Source organism: Xyrauchen texanus, chromosome 25, assembly GCF_025860055.1.
Source record: "Xyrauchen texanus isolate HMW12.3.18 chromosome 25, RBS_HiC_50CHRs, whole genome shotgun sequence".
Taxonomy (NCBI): Eukaryota; Metazoa; Chordata; class Actinopteri; order Cypriniformes; family Catostomidae; genus Xyrauchen; species Xyrauchen texanus.
In genome coordinates, this window is record NC_068300.1 from 14,268,073 (window position 1) to 14,287,852 (window position 19,780).

General features: G+C 40.4%; 1 protein-coding gene across 1 annotated transcript; it reads right to left on the reverse strand.

Moving 5' to 3' along the window:
- Positions 1–8,190: 8,190 nt before the first annotated feature.
- Positions 8,191–18,088, reverse strand: LOC127618893 (transcription initiation factor TFIID subunit 8). The gene is made up of 8 exons (XM_052091587.1): positions 17,914–18,088; positions 17,322–17,481; positions 16,334–16,432; positions 16,128–16,190; positions 13,874–13,998; positions 12,630–12,777; positions 12,315–12,457; positions 8,191–12,186 (listed from the first exon to the last, which is right to left on the reverse strand). Exons 1-8 carry the CDS (start codon positions 17,959–17,961, stop codon positions 12,046–12,048), a joined length of 927 nt encoding a protein of 308 aa, XP_051947547.1. The 5' UTR covers positions 17,962–18,088; the 3' UTR covers positions 8,191–12,045.
- Between the last annotated feature and the right edge of the window lie 1,692 nt (positions 18,089–19,780).

The window sequence follows — 19,780 nt, forward strand, 5'->3', positions numbered from 1 at the left end:
ATACAGTTCACAGCAATCCATTTCACAAGTGAATTTGTCAATCAGTTGGAGATTTATTATGAGGGCATGTTTAAGGACCCGTCAATTTACACCTGCATCAGACGTGCTTATGTAGCGTCTCGGGTGCATTGCATCATAAACATTAATTTTTAGGTCACTGTGTCAAGTTAAATATAGTTAGTTAATACTTAGAACACACCTTGAGATCTCTTAGTTCGAATTTGCGCTTCATCAAGTGTTTTGAACGCAACGCAACGCATGTTTGTGTTGTTCTGTCTGCTGAAGTGTTGTTTTCTTCACACACCTTGCCTTTCCTTGCCTTTGGAACCTCTATTAATGATCTTAGATTGTTCTTTGGCAGTTGCATCGATGGATGATGAGGCAGGCTTTGAAGCAATGCCTTCCCCAAGGAAGACTCGTGACTCCCATGTGTGTGAACCGTAGAGCAGAGAGTGAGAGGCTTCCTCTGGACTTTGTGTCCCAAGCTTCCTTGGACTCTACATGGCATGGAGGCTGCAAGCCATGAGGCAAGAGCGTGGAAGATGCAGAGCTGCAGAGGAAGTGGAAGATGCAAGAAGAGAGTCGAAGAACACCCATCCACTAATTTTGGGAACAAATTGGCCTGATTTTAAGAATTTATTGAGGGAAATATGCATGGATGGATCCTGTAAAATTTTGTCTCGGTGTGTGACAATGGCTGAAGATGGAGGTGGTGCCGAGGCCATCTAAGACTGCTCTGTGTCAAGATGACTCAAGAGAGAGAGTGGGTTCCCTGAGGAGGATTTCCCTCTAGAGCAGTCACGTGACGAGTCCCTCAATCATGCATTTGACCAAGTGAGAGTCAACGATGGTCAACAGCTTCAACCTGGTGTCGCACTCACATACCCATATTTTTCAATTATTTAAGATCGGTTTTATTTACGCAGGACACTCAAACAAAACAAAATACAACCCAGTTATTAATACTGAAGAGCCATTGGGAAACTCTCTTCCAGGCAGCTCAATATAATACAATGGCTAGCCATTTAGGTCACAAGAAAATGCTTAACCAAAAATGGCCCATTTTTTTAGGCCAGGCATTCACGGGGACGTGGTGTGCAGCATGCCGTGAATGTCAGTTGGTGAATCCACCAGCCACCCCAAAAGCACCATTGCGCCCTCTACTGCTGATCAAGGTCTCCTTCGAAAGAATTGCCATGGATCTCATCGGGCCTTTAGAAGGACCGCACCCAGACATCACTTTGTATTAGTTCTGGTGGACTATGCAACACGATATCCGGAAGCAGTGCCCCTGCGCAACATCTCAGCATGTAGTGTTGCGGAGGCACTCTTCAAAATAATCTCCAGTGATCCTCACAGATCAAGGCACTACCTTTATGTCATGAACACTATGTAAACTATACGAATTGTTAGGTATTAAATCGATTCACACCAGGATTTATCACCCACAAGCAGATGGGTTGGTGGAATGATTTCACAAAACCTTAAAAAATCAGATTTTTATGTTTGTACACGAGGATGCTAGGAATTTGGATAAGTGGCTCGAACTCCTGTTGTTTGCAGTGCAAGAGGTCCCGCAAGCCTCCGCAGGGTTTTCCCCATTCGAGCTGCTGTACAGGCATTGGCCATGCGGCGTGCCCAATGTCATAAAGCAGTGGTTCTCGACCGGTGGGACGCGCCGGCATTTTTTTATCACTAAACTACTGTCATAAAAAGTTATATTTTTGTATATACATAACTCCTGAATAAAAATTAAAATGTCATGTAGAAAAAGGAAATCCAAATTAAAATGTGTTTGGACTGATTTAAAAACAAAGTTTTGAACAAATTTGATTGGTTTGTCGATAGTGAGCGCAAATGCAGGTGATATGCATAAGCGGTTTCATTAAGCGAGTCATTGAGTCGTTCATTCAAACGATTCGTTCAAACGGCCGATTCATCAAGAATGAGACAGATGTTTGTGAATGGGTCATTGAATCTTTGACTCAACCGATTCGTTCACAACACTGAATCATTCAAAACATGATTGAGTATTGCTGTGAGATGCGCTAAGCTAAATAAATAACAATACATTGTTGTAACAGCAATATCTCCCCCCACTTCAAGCACTGATTATAACACAAACAAATCATCCTCCTGGCGGCTTTTTTTTTTTTGTCAAAAGCGACAAATCCAGTGACTTTTAGTGGTGTTTTTGGAGACTTTTGTGGTGTTTGGAGACTCGAAAGCACGAATCACTCTGCAGTTAGGCCTACTGTGCTCAACGAACAGCGGGTGCTGCCGTGAGCCCCTCTCCCGTCCAAAAGCACTCACAGGCGGTCAGTCTCTCAGTAGCCTCGCGCAGCAGTCAGAGCAGAGAGGAGACACACACCCCTCCGCGTCCAGGCTGCAAATGAATCGCGCATGCGCATGGCCGCCGCCGTTCCCACCCTGGCTTACAGAGCGGGGTATAAATGTAAATGTTCACTCACTCTCACACAAAAATAAATCACTGCATTTAAATTGACTCACGACATAGCTTTCCATTCACTCTAGTCTAGTCTCTTGCCAAGTTCAGCTTGTGCCAGCTCTCGCTAGTCTTATCAATCTCGATTTACATAGGCCTTTACTACAAAACCCCAACATTCTTTTTAAAGACTAAACCCACAAACATTCTTTTTAAGATTAGATCAAATCTCAGCCCTAGCCAGTATTTTTTTTAACTGTTAGGCAGTAGCTACACTTAGCTAAAACCTACAATCGTTAAGTATTAAAATAAAATCTGAATTGTCTGCAAAATAATTATTTTGTTCGTTTAATTAAAGATTGTGCATAAGTCCCGACTGATTAGCCCCTGAAACGTCTCTCAACATACACCACACACACAGTTACATATTGCCTAAACTTTATTGAAAACACATCAAAATGGAGAAATTTCTTGTGAGGACCAACAAGCCAACCGACGCACCACCAGCTGCAAAAAAGCTTCGAAGGTACGATGAAGCATACCTGCAATTTGGATTTACAGTCACGGCTGATCTGAGACCTCAGTGTGTCGTGTGTGCCGAGGTGCTGGCAAACGACAGTATGAAGCCCTGCAAATTAAAAAGGCACCTCGAAACAAAGCATGCTGGCATTAAAAATAAACCAGCTGAATATTTTAAAAGAAAGCTTGATGTCCTCCATCAGCAACAGGCAACCATTTCAGTGCACAGCACTGTGTCTAAACAGTGTTTGGAGGCATCGTATGTAGTGGCCAAAAGGATAGGTAAACTGGGTAAACCGCATACAATCGCCGAGACTCTCATTTTGCCGGCAGCGCAAGACATATGCAGAATAATGAAAGGCGATAGTGCAGCAGCCAAACTCGGTGCAGTACCACTGTCCAATGACACAGTCGCTAGGAGAATTGTAGACATGTCCAATGATATCAGAGAGCAACTGATAGAGTTCGTAAAAAAGAGTCCTTACTACGCGCTGCAGCTGGACGAATCCACTGATATTGCTGGGCAGGCACAGCTCCTCACCTATGTCAGGTATCTGCGGGACAAGGCGATTGAGGAGGATGTCCTGTTTTGCCGGCCTCTTCAGTCGCACACTACAGGAGAAGCCATTTTCAATGTCCTTGATATTTTTATCCATGAAAATGGTTTGGCTTGAGACCGATGCATTGGCCTATGCACGGATAGTGCGCAGGCAATGACGGGGCGTGAGCGTGGCCTAGCTGCTCGCGTTCAGCAAGTAGCTCCACTTGTGAAATGGACACATTGCATGGTCCATCGCGAAGCACTAGCTGCTAAAAAAATGCTGGTTCTCTTTGACTCCGTGACCAATCCGTGAAAATAATAAATCTCATCAAATCATGGGTCCTCTGCCAGGAGATGGGGTCAGGGCACAAACAGCTGCTTCTGTACACTGAAGTTCACTGGCTCTCCAGGGGTCGGGTGTTACAGCGGTTGTATGAGCTGCGAGAGGAGGTGAAGTGGTTTTTGACAGAAATCAAATCAGATCTGGCGAAGCATCTGGATGACACTATGTGGCTTGCGTCTCTGTCCTATTTGGTCGATATATTTGACCGCTTGAATGGCCTCAACCTGTCTTTGCAAGGCCGCGAAACTCATATTTTGCTCCTTGCAGACAAAGTGCACGCCTTCACACAAAAACTAGACCTCTGGCATGGCCGCATCAGTCGAGGGAACTGCGACATGTTCCCCAGCCTTGCAGACTTTATCACTGATGCAGGCACGTCACACGATTTCTCCTCCCTATTTCAATCAGCGTCTGAGCACCTGTCAGCAATGAGAAAACAATTTGCGACGTACTTTAAAGATTATCGCTCTTTTGCGTGGGTTCGAGATCCGTTTGTGTGCACAGCAAACAAGCTATCAATTGATATGCAGGAACAGCTTATTGAGCTGAAGAGTGACAGTAGACTGAAGGAACTCTTTAGCTCCTGCCCTCTTTCGTCATTCTGGGCAGCATTGATGCAGGAATACCCTGAACTCTGTGACATCGCCATGAAGATTCTCCTTCCTTTCGCGTCGACATATTTGTGTGAGGCAGGATTCTCAAAAATGACTGCACTCAAAACGAAATACCACGAATCGTGCACAAATCGAGGATGATTTGAGGCTATGTTTATCAAACATAGAGACAAGAATTGAGGATCTTTGCAAGGCAAAGCAGGCTCAGGTCTCACATTAACATCACCTACCAGCAAGCTTCTGTAAAAATGCAGATGATGCCTACTATTAGGCCTAGTAATAATAACAATAATAAAGCATAAATTAATATCAGAGGTCTTGTGCCAATTCCCAATTATAGCAATAGCCTAGTAATGATAATAGGCCTACTGATGATGATAATAATAATAATAATAATAATAATAATAATAATAATAATAATAATAACAACAATAAAGCATGTAACCTCAAATAATTATATAGCAATAGCCTAGAAATGATGATAGGCCTACTACTACTCATAATAATAATAATAATGCCTGCAAGCTCACATTAGAAGTCTGGTGCTACTGCCAATTATAATAATAATAATAACAACAATAAAGCATGGGGCGGGGCGGGGGGCACTGGGGCCCCAACTGAAATGAACCAGCTTTGGGGGAGCCCAGCTTGCAAAAGGTTGAGAACCCCTGTCATAAAGGAAGCTTGGTTGGAGGGATCTTCAAACAGTATGTTCTTAGAGCAAATCTCCATACTTTGGGTTGATTAACACAGAAGAATTTGCTCCAAGCTCAGGAACGTCAAAGCCATGGCAAAGCCCCTGTCACAGAGTGACAGAGGCACTTGACTATGGGACTTTACACCGGGAGATAAAATGCTTGTACTACTGCCCACCTCAAGCTCTAAATTACTCGCCAAAAGGCAAGGGCCCTTTGAGGTCACACGTGAGTCAGAGATCTCAATTATGAGGTTAAGCGAATGGATAAGGGTGGAGCACGTCATGTTTACCATCTCATCTCCTGAAATCATTGAGGGAAGCGGTCCCTGTGGCTTTAGCAATGGTAGTCCCTGAGGTGACTCTCAAACCAAATTCATTCACCCTGGTCCGTTGTGCAACTGCAACAGGCGGGGCTCACTGCAACCTGAAGAAGTGCACAGTTGGGCGGGAAGAAGTTCGGTATCTGGGGTTCCACTTGGGCCATGGGCAGGTGCATCCCCATGTTAACAAAATCGCAGCGATCGTGGCCTGTCTGAGGCCCAAGACCAAAAAGGAGGTGAGATGGTTTGGGGCTGCCTGGCTACTACCGAAGGTTTGTGCCTAGTTACTAGTCACCAGCCCACTGACTGATCTCACTAGAAAGGGGGCCCCCATCCAGTCCAGTGGACGGAGTCGTGCCAGCAGGCTTTCCTAAAAATAAAATCTGCTCTTTGTATGGGGCTGCTTTTACATGCTCCTTATTTCTCTCTCCCCTTTATTTTGCAGATGGATGCATCTGACAGAGGGCTGGGGGCAGTAAACTCGCAGAAGGTGGAGGGGAGGTACATTAGTCGTAAGCTCTCGCTGAGGGAGACTAAGTAGAGCAGAAGGAGTGTCTGGCGATTAAGTGGGCCATACTCACTCTCCGCTATTACCTACTAGGGCAGGCCTTCGCCTTCTGTTCAGATCACACCCCACTCCAATGACTCCACCGCATGACAGATACCAACGCGCAGATTGGAACCTGGCACTTCGGTCTGAGTCGGGCTGTAGATTCAGGATGGATGATCTGGATACAGATCTCACCTGTGATGTGTTGTAGTGAAAGCTGCGAGTGTCTGTGGTGCTGTTGATCTAGTTCTGGTAAACAACCAGAGTGGTTGTAGGGTGCGAGACTGGGATTTTCAAAACTACATTAAAACACATTCAGTTCATCAGCCAGTTCTAAAGTTTTAAAAAAGTTGCAAACAGAGACTGACACTTACCAAGATCTGCTGGATCTTTAGATTTTCGCCATCTCCTCTCAGTACCCCTGAGGTCAGCCAATATTCACAAAGGACGTCAGAGAGCCAGGGGCTGGGTGGAGAGAGGACAGATGCTGTCTAGACAGGTTGTTAAAGTTCAGCTTAGTGTGTCTGTGGTAGTGTTTACATCCACAATGGAAAAAAAGTTAGGTGTGGGAAGAGAGGTAGAGGCAGCAGTGGAAAGGCGTGAGGGTAAAAGAGAACGGAGGTTACGTCAAAAGGAAATAGAAGGCAGAGTCTGGTTTAATATAGATGGGAGAGTCATTTTGAATTGAACAAAGCAGTGATCAGAGACATGTAAAGGAGTAACAAGAATATTTTAGTTGATGCAGTTACATGTAAAAATGAGGGCCAGATTGGTGCCCGATCTGTGAGTTGCTGTATTGCTTAGTCTTTCCAAGTTAAACGAGGCCAGAAGAGCATGAAGTTCAGTATTCTGGGGTTTGTCTTGGTTTATGTTGAAATCTCCAAGAACCACATGTGGCCTACCATCTTCAGGGAAGGAGGACAGCAGGAAATCCAGCTCCTCAAGAAAGTTTGCCAGCTGACCTGGAGGGTGATAGATGACAACAACATAGATTTTTGTGGGTTGCATTGTAGTAATAGCATGGAATTCAAAAGAGGTATTGTTACATAGAGAGAAGTGTAGGAAAAATCCCCATTTGCTTTGAATGCGCAAACCTGTTCCCCCAACTGTATGTTGTGTTGGTTGCATTGTATCCTGTGTCTATATTGTGTAAATTGTCTGATACAGATAACAGGGATGTGCTTGAGGGCACATGTTATACGTGAAGTAGACATATTAGAATGTAGAAGGAAAATATAAGATAATAAATACAATTAAAATATACTTGAGTGCTATGGTGAGTGATGCCTTGTTGGTGTCCTTGCCCAGTGGACTTGCACAGGTAGACTTCCTGGTCTTTACACAAGTAGGTCTTCACACGTGGAGGCTTTACATGAGGGATACCACTTCCACTGCCACTTCCATGTCAGCATTCTCATCAAATATGCTAACAAGTCGTTAAGTGAAAAAAGCTGAACACCACTTATTGCTGCTTAGCTCAACAAAGCTAGTCACGAGGGAAGGTTTTTCAGTAGAAGAATGTTATGCTGTCTCTATGCCCATTATTGGCCGCAAGAACTTTTATATCTCCCTTATAATGTCTCCTTTTAATAGCTTAAGATGGCACCATGGATGGCCACATCGGTGTGGAGCTCTCTAATCTTTTATTAATTTTTTTTTATTTTATTTTTTTTGTTTGTCCTGTGTTTAGTCATTTATTTCCAATCAGTTCTACCAGGGACAAACTACTGAACAGCAAATAACAGACAATCTTTTCCCGGTTTTCCCCGACATTTTAGACGGAGGCTCAGCAGTGTTGTTCAAGTGCTCTATGAGACGCAAGTGAGGGAAGCGAGCTGGCATGCTGGTCAAGCTCTGACCACACGGCTTTTGAACAGCACTGCCGAGTATTCATCTAGCGAATCTCCACTCTCATCTTAACAAAACGGATGAACTACAACTCCTCACCCATACAAACAAGGACTTTTCAAACTCTGTTGCTTTGTGCTTCACAAAAACCTGGCTGGATGTGTTCTTTATCAACTGTAAGCCTTTCTTTTTGCCATGGGAGTTTTCCTCATTTATTCTGGTGAGTGTTTATATTCCTCCACAATCGTGTGTGAACTCAGCACTCCAACAACTGGCTGATCAGATCACAGACAAGGAACAACAATAGCCGAACTCACTTTTTTTTATTCTCAGTGATTTTAACAAAGCCAACCTCACCCGTGAACTGCCAAAATACAGCACATTACATGCCCCAGAAATATAGAGACAGAGACAGAAGTATACTTGATAGAAATATACTGGATGACAGCTAAACCGCAATAAAGGATGCATATCGCTCTGTCCCTCACACAGCTTTGGGTCTCTCTGATTGCTGTCTGGTTCATATTCTTCTGACTTACAGGCAGAAACTAAAATCTGTAGTAAAGTAAACCTGTAGTAAAGACTGCAACGAAATGGACCAAAGATGCAGAGCTGGAACTACAAGCTCAACAATGACAAACCATGGTTTACAGCAAAACTCAGGCATCTTTGTCAACAAACATCCAACCATGCAGAGTTTAGCAACCTGAGGTGGTGGTCAGCATCCAGATCGGGTAATAGAGATTCGAGGGACCGTAATGTACTTATCATATTAAACCTCACAGAAATTAGGGGAGTAATAATAGACCAGTTCTTCATCTTGAGTTGCTCTTTGAGTGAGCATAGGGAGAAACATATCAAATAATATTGGCAGGTGATTGGATAACAATGTATCCGAGACTTCTATATCAGCAATGGACAAACCATATGAAAGAACCAGGTCTAGAGTATGTCCATGAATGTGTGTGGGGTCCTTTGTCCACAGGACTAGATTAAAAGAATCAATAAGGCTGAGGAACTCCTTCACTAATGGTTTTAACTGACAATATACATTGATGTTAATGTCACCAACCAATAAAAAGCGGTCACATTTTGTAGTAATATTTCCTACTAATTCTGTGAACTCATGTATAAAACCTTTCACTGAGTGTGGAGGTTGATAAACCACTGCTAGCATCTCCGGTCCATTTCACTCCAGCCGTAATAGCTGAGCTTCGAAGCTAGAATACACAGTACAAGATACAGCCTGGCAGAATGTCTTAAAATAGTTTTATCAAATGACCGTTAACCCACCCCCACATCCAGTAAGTTGGGGGTCATTAAAACATGTACAGTCTACAGGAACCAGATCAACAAAAGGACTTAAATCCCCCCCTTTCAGTAATGAACATGAAGTCCAACTTGTGAGTGGAGAAGTCATTAAGTAAAAAGGTCTTTTTGACCAAGGATCATGTATTGATCAAAGCCATTTTCAGAGGAGAAATTATGCTGGAGGAGTCTGGGCCTTTATCCATGGAATGGAGGTTTGCAGGAGTTACTCCACACTGACAGAAGTGGAGACCGATCCGGGGAGAAGGATCTCGGGGAGAATAGATCAAAGCCAACAGAAGAGTAAATCCAGCAGGCGCCATGTAAAAGTGTCCATCTTGGTCCATCTTCCATTCATTGGAAGCAGGGCTAGATAAGCAACTAGCCTGCAAATGTGCCTTCCGTCTGGTGGTGATCCTTCCCTCATTTTCCACGTCTTCTCCTGCGCTTTCTGCGGGACACATTGAGAGGCCACTGCCATATGTCGTTAAGAAAGCCAGATTCAAAATTTGTCCTTGGTTTATTAATAAAGTTTTCCAAATCTGCCTGATAATTTTCCAATAAAGTGGTTTGAATATCCAGGAGCATCTTGCGATCATATACCAGAAGCGACCAGTAATTAGAGACACATAGAAACATCCAAACAAACACACATATGGGGAGCACCAGATGGCCTGCCACACAAACCTGTGCCATCTTATAGTACAACCACGTTGGTTCAACAATATGGAGCTTTCATTGATGAAGTTACTCAGGGGGTGGAGTAATAACTTCAGCAGAGATCGAATGGAGCAGAATAGCATCTCAGAATGTACATCATGTTGAACATTGAGATGGATGGGCTACAAAAGCAGAAGACCATGTAGGGTTCCACTTCTGCCGGCCAAGAACAGAAACTGAGGCTGCAGTGGGCACAGGCTCACCAAAACTGGACAGATGAAATCTGGAAAAACGTAGATGAATCTCAATTTCTGCTGAGGCAAATGGATTGTAGGGTCAGAATTTGGCACCAACAGCAAGAATCCATGGACCAAACCTGCCTTGTGTCAACAGTCCAGGCTGGTGGCAGTGGTTTAATGGTGTGGGGAAGGTTTTCTTGACACACTTTGGGCCCGTTAATACTAATCAATCATCGCTTGAATGCCACAGCCTATTTGAGTATTGTTGCTGACCATGTGCATCCCTTCATGGCCACAATTTAATCATCTTCCATGTCATGAAGCAAGTCGTCTCAAACTGATTTCATGAACATGACAAGGAGTTCACTGTTCTTCATTGGCCTTCCCAGTCAATGGATCTAAATCCAATAGATCACCTTTGGGATGTGGTAGAAAGGGAGATTTGCAGCATAAATGTGCATCTGACAAATCTGATGAAATTGCATGGTGCAATCATGACAACATGGACCAGAATATTAATGGAAGGTTTCCAACATCTTGTGAAATCCATGCCATGAAGAATTGAGGCTGTTTGAGAGCAAAGGGAAGTCCTACCTAGTATTAGTATAGTGTTCCTAATAAAGTAAGTGTATATAGGAATATAGGTTCCTTTTGGTTAAATTTGAACTATGTATGTTTTTTATCCATGCAGCTTTCTGTGACAAAGAGTTGAAGAAACAGAGGAATAGGGCACTTGTTCAACTGATGAAAATAATAAAGTATCATACATGCAGGGTTGGGGAGTAATGAAATACATGTCATATTTAAAATACAAAATATAAGTAATTGTATTCCACTACAGTTACAATTTAAATAATTGGTATTTAGAATAGCTACAAAGTATAAGAGATTACTTTGCATTGTCATTTGTTTCATTTAAGAGAAGTTTGGAGCAGAAAAAATATAAATAAACCTTGTGTAAATGGTCAGCTTTATGCCAAGTTAAAATGCTATTTCTAGCCATTAAATGCTATTTCTAGCATAGGTTTTTCAGAGAATGTATTTTTAACATGTGTATTTTGTTCTTCTATACTGGCAGAGATTTTATAGTCAAAACAAGTGAAAAAAAAATCAACCAGTGCTGAAGAATTAAACCAAAGTATTTAGAATACGTTACTGACCTTCTGTGTAATCTAACGGAATACATTACAAATTACATTGTAAGGCATGTATTCTGTCATTTGTAATGGAATACATTTGAAAAGTAACCCTCCCAACCGTACATGCATGTGCTGTGCTTTGCTATAAAACCATATAAGGATGTCAAAATAAGCAATATGTGGCTTTAAACATACATTTTACACACTTGTTTCCTTGTTTCATTTCATAATGTAAAGTATAACCAATTTAAAACCCTATTTTTGAGGTTAAGTTACACTCATTTCATGAGTAATATAACATAGGAGTCCAGTAACAGGACCTCTTGGCACACATTACTTATGTGTTCACATGTTATTCCCATGTGCTGGATTAATTTGTCCTTTTGTAACAATGCCTTAAAACCAAGCAATACAAAATACATTTATTACCATCATTCATAAATGAGTAACCAAAATAGAAGAGAATGCCACATGCCTGATGTTTTGGAAACTGAAAAAAAAAAAAACTACAATCATTTTCAAGATGTGGAATATACCAAAACTAGCAGTATTACTATTTATGAAACTAGCCCAATACATTCCTTCCAAAATGTTTGACATTCACAGATCAGTACTGTCTTCCATTAAGAATCAAATACCAGTAACTTGTGGACCAAATGCTGGATCACTTTTTGGAGACACTTTCCATACTGCAGTTGTTTCTGGATCCTCAGATGTTCCTCAAAACTTCCAATGGCAAAATGTGATTAGCAAGTGCTAATAAGTCTTTTAATTCATAATAACTGGCTGATTTACAAGCATATGATTCAACAGATCTATTCTCATTTTTTCCTTCTCACTTTGGGCTTTTTGACTGGTCGTAGATATGGGTTGTCAATCATATTTTCCTCATTGGCCTTCCCTGAAGGCACAATACCACCAGGTGGCAGCACTGCATTCTCCTTATCTGCACCAGAGTCTTCCTAAAAAGGGATGGAATTGAAGATCACATTATCATACGCAATATTGTAATAAATAAATGGGTGAGGAAAACCAGAGATGTTTTTTGCACATTTACAAAAAGTAAATACGACAAACGATTTAAGCTTGCCTGAATCATGTTGCTGCCGTTGTTCTCAGTGTCGGTCTGGTCATCTTGCTCAGATGAATCAGTCTCCTCCAGTGACTGTAGCTCTAGTTCAGAGGGCAGCAGGGCACTCAGGTAAGGTATAGAGCTTGGCTGTGCAGCGATCACTGATTACAGAAAGATAGATGAGTGACTACAAATACTGACATATGCAAGACCATAATAAAACAAGATGCAACAATCAAATATTTTTACAATAGTGGTCACTTAAAATGGATCTGTCATGGTAAATTGAGGTCCAGAAAATCTCTAATTTAGGACCGATGGATTGGAACTTACAAGGGAACGCAGTGATGTCATCCTTAAAAAGGCTCTGCGTTTCTCCAGTTTTGGCCATGAAGCGTGTGAGAGCACGTTCCACATCTCTTCTCTGTGAGGCTGCCTTCTCTCTCACTACCTGGTAATCTGTCACCGGCTCCCGAAAGGTCTAAAACGCAGAAATTGAGATATTAAAAAAGGATAGTTACAGAAGGAGTTGTTAAGCAAAATGTTAGGGACTGCCAGGGTCACTATTTGGTTTCAAATCTTTTTTCCATGCAGCAAAAATTAAGTGACTGAAGCTGTCCGTCACTAACATTCTGCTTAAAATCTCCTTTTGTGTTTTATATAAGAAGTAATATAATATTAATGCTATGCATATTGTTGCTGTGCGGAGCTTCTTAGAGGACAGGGCTTGAAGTTCTTTCTGAAATAGTTTTGCATGCCCACGCATTAAGTTTTGAGTGCCATGGCAATACATTTACCGTGGTTTTAGTACAGTAACCCTATTTTAACCATGATTTTCATAGTGTGAAACAGGAAAACAAAAATTATGGTAATACAAATCATAATTTTGTGGTTTTACTATAAAAATACCATAGTTTAACTATGGTTTCACTACAGTAATAAATTAGACTTTAATAAAAAAACAAATAACCATAGTTTTTGGCATAAATAATTTTTCTAGAGTAATATTGTAGATACCATGACTGTTGAAGGTTAACCATGTTTTGATTATGTTTTTAGCAGAAACAATGGTTTTAATACAGTATACTGTATCCAAATAGTAACCATGGTTTTACAATAGATTAACCATGGTATTTCTTGTGGTTACTATGGTTTTACTACAAATACCATGTAATTTTGTTGTAAAACCATAATAACCACAAAATTATTATTTTTATTACCATAGTTTTCATTTTCCAGTATTATATCTATGGTCTTACTATGAATGTCAAAGTTAAATATGGCTACTTTAGCAAAAACATGGTAAATTTAGGGAACGCAAAATGTATTGCAAGGGCAAGCAAAACTATTGCAGAAAAAAAAATTCTACCTTGTCCTTTAAGAGGCTCTGTACTATTGCAAAATATATATATATTTTTTTTTTTTTAATTAATAGATAAAGCCTGTTCTACAAACATTTGCACTGGTTGCACGGGTCACTTGTGATCGAATCTCTCAAGGCAAATGTTTACCAGGTGTAAATGGGGCCAAAGTGTCCAATAAGAGTAATGAACAAAGTGAGAAATGGAAGGACTCACTGGTGTTTTGATGTAAGTGTGAGGATCTGGGAACTCAGGGAAGTGGCTGGGAATGTGTGCTGGATGAGTACGTTTCTGTCCGGCCGTGAGGGATTTTGGAACAACAGGAACATTTGTTACTGGAGCTGTCAAATGCAGACAAAAAAAATGTTATGTGCAAAAGTTTTAGGCACTTGTGAAAAATGTCGCATAGTGAGGATGTCTTCTAAAATAATGACAGAAATAGTTTTCATTTATCACTTAATGTCATACAAATCCAGTCAATCAATATTCATGTGACCACCTTTGCATTTGAAACAGCCCCAATTCTCCTAGGCACACCTGAACACAGTTTATCTTGGTTGTTGGCAGATAGGATGTTCCAAGTGGAGAATTCACCACAGTTCTTCTATATATTTCGGCTGTCTCAGTTGCTTCTGTCTCTTTATGTAATCTCAAACTGACACAATGTTAAGTGGGGGGCTCTGTGGGGGCAACAGCATATCTTGCAGGGCTCCCTGTTCTTATCTTTTCTATTTGCAAATGTAATGTTTGGGAATCTAACATTTATATTTCCTATTGACACACTACAACTGAAGATATAAATAACCATCTTAAGACAAATGCTTGTGAAACATCTTATGTGGCTAAGACATTTGCACAGTACTGTACATTTAAAAGGAACAGTAATAGTGTGCAATACTATGACAAACTGTTATGTGACTCAAAGCCTTATGAAGCTACAGCTATAAGGGGATATTCACACCAATGAACTTGTTCCGCAAAAAAAAAAAAAAAAAAAAGAGGCTAGAATAGAGCGGAACACAGGTGTCTCCACATACATTTCTAAGAAAATAATAAATAAAATAGCCTATGCCTAATGTTAAAAAATAAATCACAGGATCCTGGTTAGCTCAGTGAGTAAAGACTCTGACTATCACCCCTGGAGTTCGCAAGTTCGAATCCAGGGTGTGCTGAGTGACTCCAGCCAGGTCTCCTAAGCAAACAAATTGGTCTGGTTGCTAGGGAGGGTAGAGTCACATGGGGTAACATCCTCGTGGTCCTGATTAGAGGTTTGTGCTCTCAATGGGGCGTGTGGTAATCTGTAAGTGGATCGCTGAGAATAGCACGAGCCTACACATTCTGGGAGTCTTCGCAGTGTCATACACAATGAGCCACGTGATAAGATGTGCGGACTGACAGTCTCAGAAGCGGAGGCAACTGAGACTTGTCCTCCACCACCCGGATTGATATGAGTAACCACGCCACCATGAGGACCTAATAAGTAGTGGGAATTGGGCATTTCAAATAGGGAGAAACAAGGGAGATAAAAAAATTTAAAAAATCAATAAATAAAAATAAAATCTTTCTTCCACTAAAAACAGCAGAACATGCTGGCCACTTACTTGAAGTTTTATCTGGTATTGTCCTCTAGTGTTATATTATTTCAGGAGTTGGAGCAATTCACCAATACTAATCAATAATCTTAAATTTAGCCTGACAAACGCATTCTCAGAGAATCTGTAAAAGGGAAAGGAGGAGGCGAGAACCGGATTGACAACATAAATAAAGTTTAATGATAAACTTAAACAAAAACACACAAACATAAACACATACAGGGCAGCTGCCTGCAATTATCTCTCTCTAGAGCTGCCGCCTCCGGTCGCCTTTATCCTTCTCGGGCTTGATAAGCCTGATTAGGGGCCGGGTGTGCAGCATCACAGCCCGGCCCTGCCACAGTGTCATACTCCGGATGAGTGATAAATATTTGGCAATAAATATTTCTATTAATAATATGAAACAGTATATTGCATTATTTTTATTTTAAAATACCTGTTTGTCGTTATGACAACGGGATTATTAAGAATAAATCACCCATATTTGTGATATGGTCAATATGTAGCAAGTCTCCGTCTCTGTGTTAAACACATGAAGACACGTCGACCTGATATCATGTTAAACTTTGTGATTTTGTTCCACATTTTCGGATTTTCTGCGGTACAGATGCACTTTTGCATGTTATGCATGCGTTCATGACATTTAACAGAATTATAATGCCATAGAGCTACTGCATATTAAGTTTGACTGTGGTCTATCAAGCCAATTATTTTCATTTATCTTCACAATACATTTTTACTGTATTTATTTATCTTTTGATTTTACTTTGTGAATTTATCATAATTCTCTGCGCCTCCCACGAAATGCCCTGGCACCACCTGGTTTGAAATCTGTGAATGACCACTAAGGCTCTGAAATGTCCCATCAAGATACCTACGTGCAGTTATGACCATTCTCTGTGATCTTTTGGCATACACCGGAAGAGTATCCACATTAAAACCTACAATTGTAGAAAAAGTAAACCACAGAATTAGTTACAATCTCCCAGGTAAATAAATGAAACACAATTCAACCATATGGAAAAGAAAAATGTTGAAACTGTCCTAAGACAGACTGACTATATTTTGACAAAGAGCAACCAACCCATTTCAACAAGCGTGATTACAACGTCAGAGAGGGTAGGGGTGCTTCTTGCTGTGTGCTCACAGTTTGCTTTTGCACAACGTCCAACCTCAGTTATATCTATCAGAGAGAAATTAGACATTTTAGTTTAGCAAAAGCACATTACTAGCTATTGGCATACACTTATATGGGAATAAGAAAAACACAGGGAATCTTAAAAAAAAAAAAAGTATTCTGGTAGTACCATAGCACACTGATGTATTTATATGGTAGTACCACAGCACTCTGAGATATATATATATATATATATATATATATATATATATATATATATAGCAAAAGCACATTAATAGTTTTCTATAAAAAGTGTTTTATTATACATGGTGCGGGTCACCCCCTTCAACGTGTTTCGCCATGTTGAAATCACATGACCGCTGTGTTTCACTAAACATCAGAGAAGAGAATCCTCGTGCTCATTGGCTGCCGCCTGTGTAGATACTCTTAGCTATCCTTAGAAATTGTTGTTTGGTGACGCAAAGAATGAAAAGAATCAGAATGAGCACCCCCCCCCAGGTCAACAACTTTGGGCGGGGTGTTGAAGCAGGGCGCCAAACAAGCTACTAGAACCGCTACTGGATACAAGGGTCAATAATAATCTGTCCCTAACAGTAGAAGCATATTCACTTGATTTCTGATGTTTGTTTTTAGTCAAAGCAATTATATTATAGTAGTAATAAATAACTTTAGAAATTCCCTCAAACTCCGATATTTTCCAGATGCAAATGTTATTGCAAAAGCTGACGGGGGCAGCAGAGACGGTTATGCTGATCCACGTCGAAAGATGGCAGTACAGCGTCTAACACCACTGTAACATCAGTACTAAAAGTACATGAAGAAGAGCAATGCTAACTCTAAATACAGAACTACTGAATGCCCCTTTAAAAAAGTTAAGATCACAACAAAGCATTCCGCCAGCATATTATACATGAATGAATGTGTGTTGACTCACAGCTCTGCATCATCTCGGTGAGCGTTTCCACCGCGGCTTTCTCAGCGCTCTCAAAGCCGCATTCTGTCAGTAGCGAGCTAACCACCACCTGCAGCGTGCGCCGCCGAGCCAGCTGATAGTTCTCCAAAGGACTCGTGCTTGCCTTACTGCCCCCCGAGCGCTACAATTAATAATAATCAGAACAAATAGTTATTAAAGATCAGGACGTCTACGGTGTTACAAACTTACATGCATGTCTCAGTCAAAACAAGACGGCATTTGTTTGACTGTGTCTCAAAACATAACTACCTACCTAAAAAAAGAGCCTAGACATGTTGTCTAATTAGTAGACAGCTCACTAAGTTTTTGAACACTTCCTTCATGATGCTGTCAGACTGGTTTGCTCACCACCTTTATATAATCAACGTCGTATATTTATATTTTTCTGATAACATAATTATATAATTGTGTTTGAACACGAATCTGTGATTAATTTTAAACATATGACATATTTGGCCTTCATCGTGTGTCATAAAACACAATAATTAAATGCAGTGTTGTGTAGCTTATGTGGCTAAGCTAGCAGGCAAGAGAACTGAAAGGTGATATTTACGTTTCCGGAGTTTAAAGATCCGCTTCCTATCACTGCTGGATCTGCCATTTTACTCTAGTAATTTCCCTCTATTGTTTAGCACTCACAAATACACTCTTCGTGTGTTATTCCTTTCCTAATGACTCTGGGTTTTTTATGTTGGGTGAAAATGGCAACCCTATCCAAATTATTTTCAACAGGGCCTACACCGGAAGGCTTTGTTTTTGCGCATGTTTCCAAATTAAAAGTCTCTGACAACAACAAGACAAATTTTGTTTATGCATGCAGATCCCTGTCATTTATTTACATCAAATTACCAAGTTACATCTTTATAGTGAACACATCTGGCATTAAAGGCATGAACTCCATTGTGAAATTTAAAAGCCAAATTATAGTTGACATGTTTACCAACAATGCAGCCACATATGAAACAATTTTGAGAATATGTATATTCCATTTAAGGTAAAGTGCCTTTAATCATGTTTGACAAGGGCTTGTATAAAGAGTGTGTCTTTTAACTTAAAGGAATAGATCACCCAAAAATGCAAATTTGCTGATAATTTACTCACACTCAGGCCGTCCAAGATCTGAGATTTGTTTCTTCATCAAAACAGAATTTAAGACTTTTAGGATTTCATTTCAGGCCACCTCCTCTAAACAATGCAAGTGAATGTACTCCAAAATAATCCACATGACTTCTGAACCCAAACAATTGATTATTTTGAGAAACAAAACAATACTTATATACTTTTTAACAACAAATGTTCGCTTCTGTACATCTCTGTGCTCATGAGAGGGATGACGTAAGCTTGTTGGTAAGGTCCCGCATCACGTGAAGGAGTCGTCGGGAAGCGCGTCAGTGTCTTGCCGATGTGGGGGACTCGAGTTACATGACTTGACTCCAGTCAGGCTCGAGTCGCAAATTTAAGGACTTGTGACTTCCTTGACTAAATGAAGAAAATGACTTTAACTTGTGAACCAGTGACTCAAGACTTGACTTGAACTGCATGACTCGACAATGACTTGAATATTATTCATTATTATTATTATTATTAATAATAATAACTTATTATAAACAGTAATGAAATGTGTTAAAAAAAAATATTGCGACATCAATTAATTCATATGCAAAAAAAAGTAAGCCCACCAGCACAACTGATCTGCATCTAACGCTGCGCTCACAACGTGACAAAATGACAGATGATTGTTGAGTTCCCAAAATAATCTCCTTTGGATATAAAGATTTCTAATTGAACCGTGTGAATAAAAAAACATTTGCCAGATGCACAATATGCAACGCAAAAACCACCACAACCTCGAATTTCATCAGACATTTCAAAAACCACAAGGAAAGGTAAGTAAATAATTTAGTTATCATTTCATTATCCAGAAAGATTAATATGTAAAATTACTGTTCAAATGTTTGAGGGTTGTCCGTAATTAAAATGATTCACCATTAATCTCATGTTTTGTAGCGCGACAAGTTTGAAATTACCCGACATTGCCTCTAAATATGTGTGCCTTTTCTAAACCATCTCAACAGTCAACAATATACCATTACCATTTGTTGGCAATATAAAAACATAGCAGGCAGATTTGCAGTCACAACATTTTATTTAAAACGTGACAAGTAATATAAAATATACAGAATGACTCATGACGAAATCCAAGTGCCCTCATAGTGATTATGACTTCTGAAGACTTTAACTAAAGCCCTTGAATGCAATACCTTTATGACTATTTTATATAAATGTCTCTCTGAAAGTAACTGACTGTCTTCAGAAAAGTTTTATGGCTTTTTCTTTTCATCTTACCTCCATATAATGCCTCATAAAATATGGTTTATAAGCGCAGGGCTGCTTTGTGTACAGGCGTTACCAGTGTAACA

Excerpts from the sequence above, each read along its gene's own strand:
- LOC127618893 (XM_052091587.1), bottom strand. The coding sequence starts at position 17,961 with ATGGCAGATCCAGCAGTGATAGGAAGCGGATCTTTAAACTCCGGAAAC. Across the intron at positions 12,778-13,873 it reads ACACTTACATCAAAACACCA|ACCTTTCGGGAGCCGGTGAC; the intron begins GTGAGTCCTTCC and ends TCTGCGTTTTAG. Across the intron at positions 12,458-12,629 it reads TGACATCACTGCGTTCCCTT|TGATCGCTGCACAGCCAAGC; the intron begins GTAAGTTCCAAT and ends TTCTGTAATCAG.